Source organism: Lathyrus oleraceus, chromosome 5 (genome assembly GCF_024323335.1).
Source record: "Lathyrus oleraceus cultivar Zhongwan6 chromosome 5, CAAS_Psat_ZW6_1.0, whole genome shotgun sequence".
Taxonomy (NCBI): Eukaryota; Viridiplantae; Streptophyta; class Magnoliopsida; order Fabales; family Fabaceae; genus Lathyrus; species Lathyrus oleraceus.
Window position 1 is genome coordinate 226,295,545 of NC_066583.1, and position 7,444 is coordinate 226,302,988.

General features: G+C 32.6%; 1 protein-coding gene across 1 annotated transcript; it reads left to right on the forward strand.

The window, feature by feature from the left end:
• Window positions 1-3,697: 3,697 nt before the first annotated feature.
• LOC127083167 (protein NONRESPONDING TO OXYLIPINS 2, mitochondrial) lies at window positions 3,698-4,543 on the forward strand. Its single transcript, XM_051023412.1, has 2 exons — window positions 3,698-3,889; window positions 4,125-4,543. Exons 1-2 carry the CDS (start codon window positions 3,768-3,770, stop codon window positions 4,276-4,278), a joined length of 276 nt encoding a protein of 91 aa, XP_050879369.1. The 5' UTR covers window positions 3,698-3,767; the 3' UTR covers window positions 4,279-4,543.
• Window positions 4,544-7,444: the final 2,901 nt, after the last annotated feature.

Genomic DNA, 7,444 nt, shown 5'->3' on the forward strand with positions numbered 1-7,444 from the left:
ATTTTTCGTGGCAACACTTACATATTGCTAGGATTGTTAAAAACAACCGTAGTGAAATATGGAGCTCAATGGTTTGATACCTAGTGCCAAAGTTTGATAATTTTTAAACATTTCACTATGGTTGAAAGTTACAACCATAGTGAAAGACTTAGCGTACAATATTTCACCACGGTTATTATTAGTAACTGTTGAGATATGTATACTCCAGTTTATTATAGCTTATGTGGAATTCTTATTTCACAAATACTCAATAAACATATAACCTTTCAATTTGATTTAGAAATTAATAATATGAAAATGTGAGTTATATTAGAAGAAAATGTTACACTATTCAATGTTTTTAGAGCTTTCTACAATCAATTATCTGCAACTCTGTCTTTAATAGTTAGAATTTGATACAATTCTTATAACTCTTCAACCGACACTTTCTTCACTACTAGTTCATTATGCAAAGTACTATCATTCTGCAAAGTACTAGTGATTCTGTAAAATGAACTAGTAAAAAAAGAAGCTTTGATTGAAGAGTTATAAGTATTGAAACAAATTCTAATCGTCAAAGAGCGAGATGCAGATAATGGGTTGCAGAAAGCTCGTTAAACATTGATCAATGTAAGTTGTTCATTTCTAACATAACTTAATTTTTAATATTATTATTTTCTAATTCAATTCTAAAAGTTATATATTAAACAGGAGGTTGGTAAAACACTCAAACCACATACGATATAATAAATTCATCTTCTAGGACATGTTGAATAAACAACATGTTATAACTGCAATGTCCAAGTAATAACATTATTAATGTCATAAACAATAACATAAACATTAACATACCTATACAAACACATCATATCTAACTAAATCATCAACAAATAACACAAACAACATAATCTATCTACAAAATCATAAACTAGCCTTAACATTAACACGACACATTTATCAAACATACCTCAATAACAACATTTATCAATATATTTAACTAAATCATCAACATACTCCAACAAAAAATAAGTGAACCAAATCATAAGCTTATGAAAAATAAAATCATTTATCAACAAACAACACAAACAATATCATTTATCTACAAAATCATAAACTACCCTTAACATTAACACAACACATTTATCAAACATACCTCAACAACATCATTTGTCAACATATCTACCTAAATCACCAACATACTCCAACAAAAAATATGTGAACCAAATCATAAGCTTATGAACAAAACAAAATTATTTATCAACAAACAACACAAACAACATCATTTATCTACAAAATCATAAACTAACCTTAGAATTAACACAACATTGAAGGTGGAAAGAAACACAAGAAATGGGGTTTGAATTGGGTTTCTAAAAAAGAAATCTTTTTAAAACTAACACAATCAAACAATAACACGAACAAGAAAAATAACACAGTTATTTTTATCCCGGTTTGCTGTTAACAAAGTTATCTTCAGTCCATCCGCCAATGTGATTTTTCCTTCTCAGTAAGGATTTAATCCATTATAACCGAAACTGATTACATACACCACAAAGACAAACCAGTTTTGTCTTCTTGAGTCTATCTGACTAAAACCTAGTCACTCAAAGAATACACTTAAACAATTTGAGATTTACAAGACTGTGTTTACAATATTGCTTCTAAGAAAGCAGATTAACACAAGTTAAGTACAATGAATTTCTCACACAATAACGAACAAAAACTCTATGTGTGTTTACAAAGACTATACACAGAAAATATTTACTTTAGCAAAAGCTTTGTGAATGAGCGTGAAATAACAATTAGGAATTAGCAACTTGTCAAATCTTCCAAGTCTTCTTTATATAGGCAATTAAAAGATCCGTTGGAGGGTAGAATTTGAAATAGAAAAATTGTAGTTGTCTCTTGGTATAACGGTTTGCATATAGGAGACAAAATGGTACAATAGTATTATCCTTAGTCCATAAAATTAATGTAGTAAAGGGAAGGGTGATCTTGTACTATGTAATATTTTCCTAACGCAAAACCTTTTGATCTTATCTTATAATCTTTAGAGGCTTATGAATAATTGATGTCGAAGCATGCTTAGAAGGATCAATTGTTACGAACAAGATTTGGTTCTGCATCTGACCTTTAGTTTTGATGATAACAATGCATTGTTTCTTAGAGAACAATTTTGTACACTAATATTTTTTATCTAGTGTGTAGTTTTTTCTAACAGGTTTAGACTCTGAAGCAATGATGTGTGAAGTCATCAGATTCTAGAATCAACACACTCTAACTCTGAGGAGATTCAAGTGCTTTATAAGATATTGTCCAGTTCTATAAAGCACTTAAATAACGGTTTTGAGGAACGTTTATGTTAAAGCTTGTGACTCTGATTGAAGAGCCTCTGAAGGTTTGTCTATATTCAAGATTTTGCGCAAGTTCTGAAGATTTTGAAGAACAAGATCTGAAGACTCTAAAGACCAGGTTCTGAGGAACTATGTGAACACTCTGAAGACCAAGGTTCTGAAGATTCTGATAACTTGTATCTTGATACTTCTAAGCATACTTCAACATGATTTAACCAGAAGCCTATGAAAATTAGAAGATACGATCAAAAGGTTTGTTATTTATCACTATTTATTGAAGTTATGTTTAAGTTATATAATCCATTGTCAAATGTTAGTTTATGTTGATGTTGCATGAATGGAAGATCAAAAATATTATCTAATAAAAATTTCTAATGAAGATGTCTGAGTAATGTTACATGTAATATATAAATATTATATAGATAATACATAAATATAATAATGTCTAAATAGACCCTCCACGGGCTATGTGTGCAGCACGAGATAATCCAGTATAAACCTCTCCATCTGGGTTTACCAAACCCATGAGGTTATGCATAATAACTACAATCATATGGAGACATCGTCGGTCATCAACTTCAGCTGTAGGAGGCGGCAGCGGCACGTCGTCGATAGGTACCCCAACATCAGAAGGCCCAACATCATCTGTATGCTCAACAAGTGGGATGATACGTGGGTGTGATACAGTGAAGTACCACTCCAAGTAACCATCCTCACACTGTGAGGCATGTTGAACCGGAACTGCGCAATCTCTAATGGCACGACCAAAACTGACGATGTTACTCTGAAACCATTATCAATGCCCGCAGATGGTATATCTGGAACAGGTCGTGGGATGCTATGAACATAACTATATTGTCGCAAACACCTCTCAGGCATGTGTATAGCGACCATGGTCTCCCACCACATATAACCTGCATATAAAGAAGAGTCACATTACTATGGAAAACACATATAATGACAGTTTCAAGTCCGTTGTTAGGTAACGTGTGAATGTATGTATGGTTGTTTCCATACACTACGCCAAAAAGGTTTTTTAACAACGCATCTTAGACAGCGCTTTTAAAAGAAAGCGCTGTCTAAGGTTAAAATAAAAATAAAATACGGAAAATGTTCTAAAAAAATAATGAAAGCGCTGTCTAAGGGGGGGTCTTAGACAGCGCTTTTAGAAAGCGCTGTCTAAGACCCCCCCTTAGACAGCGCTTTTAGAAAGCGCTTTTAAATATAGACCTTAGTCAGCGCTTTTGAGAAAGCGCTGTTTAAAGTCTTTCAATTAAAAAAAAAATTACAGTGCTAGAATCGGTCTATATAATAAATATAACTTTAAAGAATAAAGAAGTAAGGATAAAAACAAAATTACAAAATTACACATTTGGAACACTAGGGTTATAATGGAACAGATTTGATTCTACTTGATTGAAGCGCATTCCAGTCATGGCTTCTTCTCAATGCACTCGACGTCTTTTCTCCATCTCTTCCTTCAAATCAGCTCTCAGACCCACCACTAACGCTTCTCCTTCGATTACCCCTCACCGTCGATTCTCACCCTTTATCAGGTAACATCTTTCAACCCCCAAATTTTATTACTTTTTCACTTTTCATTCATACCCAATTCCATTCTTGCAGTTCCAAATTTTACTTTTTGTTTTAGACTAATGCATAGGTAGTTACAATATTTTGTCAAAAAATGTGTAATTAGTTTTAGTTGTTTCTCAATTTCATAACCCTACATGTTTTGGAGATTTGCCCCAATTTCATTTTTTTCTGATGTGAAATTGATGAATTTAACAGAAATTGTGTATACCAGCTTGGGAGTGTGCAATCACTTTTGCCTCTTCACAATACAGTAGCAACTTGTAGAATGGTGTCAAATCTTAGCGTTGATTCAAGGAATTGTCATGATGTTTCACAGGTTACTCTTTCTTGCAACCATCCTGGACCCTAGCCTTTCTTACTACTATCAACTGTGAGTTTTTGTTGCTTTCCTTGTAAAATCAGAGGAAAATTAGGATTTTTGTTGATGGGGTTTTGAGAAGTCATAAAATCAATCCAATAACATGTACACAGTACATGTGATTGGAAGAGAGAAAACAATTATGTTGATTTAGAGATGAGTTTGGAAACCTTGTGTATTATTATGAGTTTAGCCTCAAATCAGATACTGAAATAGAGTTCAATTATTTCATATCATTGGACACCGTATATTTTAATCTTTTTGGTGTCTTAATTATTCCAACTGATGACAATGTTCTTCTTATGCTTGAATGACCTCAATATAGAGGTTTTAGTCTCAGTTAATTCCAAAATGCTGTTTTTGAATGGGAAGCATATAGGAGTGTTTCGATGTCAGCTAAATTGACGTTTGTTCGTAGATGCCCCTTCTATTCAAGTACACAATCTTAGTTATTAGCTATTGAATAAAGCAATCAAAAGTAGCAAACACCAAGTGGTTGCTGGCTTGCTAGTTGCTACTCTGTCTTTCCGAGTGTTGTTAAACATCAGTGCCATGGTGAATTATGGTGACAGATTGTTTGACAACCGTCATGGCCAATTTGAGAAAGATGGCAGTGCCTTAAGGATGCAGATGGTAATTTTGTGGATGCGGAGCTTCCTAAAAAATATGAAAGTTTGATATCGGCTGAAGAATGGGAAGCTTTCAAATCCAAAAGACAAGATACCGTGACGGAGTACGTTCTTCGGATCCTCATGGACAATAAAGATGCGGAGAAGTTGTTTTTTATACCGTTTAATACCGGGTTAGCATTTCATTCTAAATTCATCTATTATAATTATTTTCCAAGTTACCATCTAACATTTGCCTAATCATTACAGTGGACATTGGTTGTTGCTCGCAATCAATCCTATCCGAGAAATTGTGTATTATCTTGACTCGTTAGGAAATGATTGGACAACATACCCGGATATGAAGGTCCTAATTGACACGTAAGTGAGAATGTTCAAAAATTTTCTTAGTTTATGTGAATTGTTCTAATTGCTTCATTTTTATTTTATTAGCGTCCTACAAGCTTTTCGGGCCCAACGAGATATCCAAACCTCAAGGAGGGGCGCCAACTCCATTACATGGATTAAAGTGGCGGTATATTTTTAATTACCACATTTTTTATTATATTAGTGATGACACTTGATAAAACTTAGGATTTATAATCCATATTTTTTTTTCATATGTAGTGTCCTCAACAACGTAATCAAATAGATTGCGGGTATTTCACGTTGAGGTTTATGCGAGATACTCTTGCTTTGGGCCGATTAAAGATTCCCACCGATGTATGTATTTCTAACTTATGAGTTATTTTTATATTTACACATATCTCATATAATTAAATAGTTGGAATTAATTCAAAATATGTTATATTATTATGTAGTACTTTGATGAATTCAAGTGTGCATTTTATACAAAGGATCAAGTGGACGAAATCAAAGAGGAGTGGTGTCAATTCATGATAAAGCTCAATGTTTGTTCATAAATTTGTGTAATTAATGTGTACATTTGTAGTATATGTTATGACTTGTAAATGTGTACATAAATTTGTATATATTTTGATACATTTAAGGCAAAATTGGTTTGAATTGGTATATATATATATTTGTTAGCCAAAAATTGGTAGAAAAAAGGCCAAAATGGCATATATAAAATGTGATAATTGTCTGTCAAAATCTGGTTGAAAACAGGTAGAAATTCTGGTTTATAAACCTGGAAAAAATGTGGTTTAAAACAAAAGCTTCAAAAAATTTCGTATACCTTAGACAGCGCTTTTGTAAAAAGCGCTGTCTAAGGGGGGGATTAGAAAGCGCTTTAGGCAAAAGCGCTGTCTAAGGGGGGGGCTTAGACAGCGCTTTTTGAAAAGCGCTGTCTAAGGTATACCTAAAAAAATTAAAATAGGAGGGTCTTAGAAAGCGCTTTTGGCCAAAGCGCTGTCTAAGGGGGGGGGGGCTTAGACAGCGCTTTTAAGATTTAAAAAAGCGCTGTCTAAACCTTTAGCAACGGAGGTTTAGACAGCGTTTTAAAGCGCTGTCTAAGGCTAAAAAAAGCACTGTCTAAGGTCTTGTTTGTTGTAGTGATAACGGACGTGTGATCGTGGTTATAAGCTAGGTAGCACACTACCTATCACAACGATTATATTAAACAACTATTGTGATATATATTAAGGTCATAGGTTTGAAACCCAGTAACAATGGCAATTTATTTGGAATATAATTAATATTTCACCACGGTTACAAAAGACAACCTTGTGAAAAGTATCATGAGTTTATTATAAAATATGTAGATTGTTTATTTTTCCTTACACCTCACCAAACATATACAACCATTAAAATTGAAGTAGAAGATAATAATTTTAAAAATTAAATTATTCTTGAAAAACAACTTAAGCGAACCACTGTTTTTCAAATTGCATTAATAACTTAACTAATCTCTTTCTTCTTAACACGTAGTATTTGATTCAATGCCCCAAATTCTTCAGAGCAACAATTCATTCCTAGTTTATTTTGTAAAGCATCAATATGTTGACTAATTCTGAATCATCATCATCGCTAGCATCATCATTATTTTAATCAATGATGAAGATTATTATGATGACAATGATGAAGATGATTTAATTTCTCAATACATTTGATGTTTTGCAATATAAATTAATAGAGAATAAATCGTTGCTTTGAAGAATTTGGGGCAATGAACCAAATTCTACGTGTTAAAGAGTGATATAAATTAATTATGAGATTGATGAAATTCGAGGAACATATTTGATATAAGTTGCATTTCAAATATAACTTATTGTTCATATTATTATTTTTTAAATCACTTTAAATGAATGCATGTTCAATGAAGGGTTAGTGAAACAAACAATCTATGTACATTATAATAAACTCAATAAAAATATACATCAACAAAACGACAACAACATACTTTTTATTGAAAAGATTCGTGGAATGATCTGAAGTTAATCTACTTTGTGTTACCATGAAGAAAAAATACAAGGCAGATGAAGCTTCCAAAATTGCTTCATATTTCTTGTATTGTTTCTCCATAGAGAAACAAACCATTTATGAACCACACTCATAGTTGAGTTCTCTTGAACCAGATTTCAAAATAC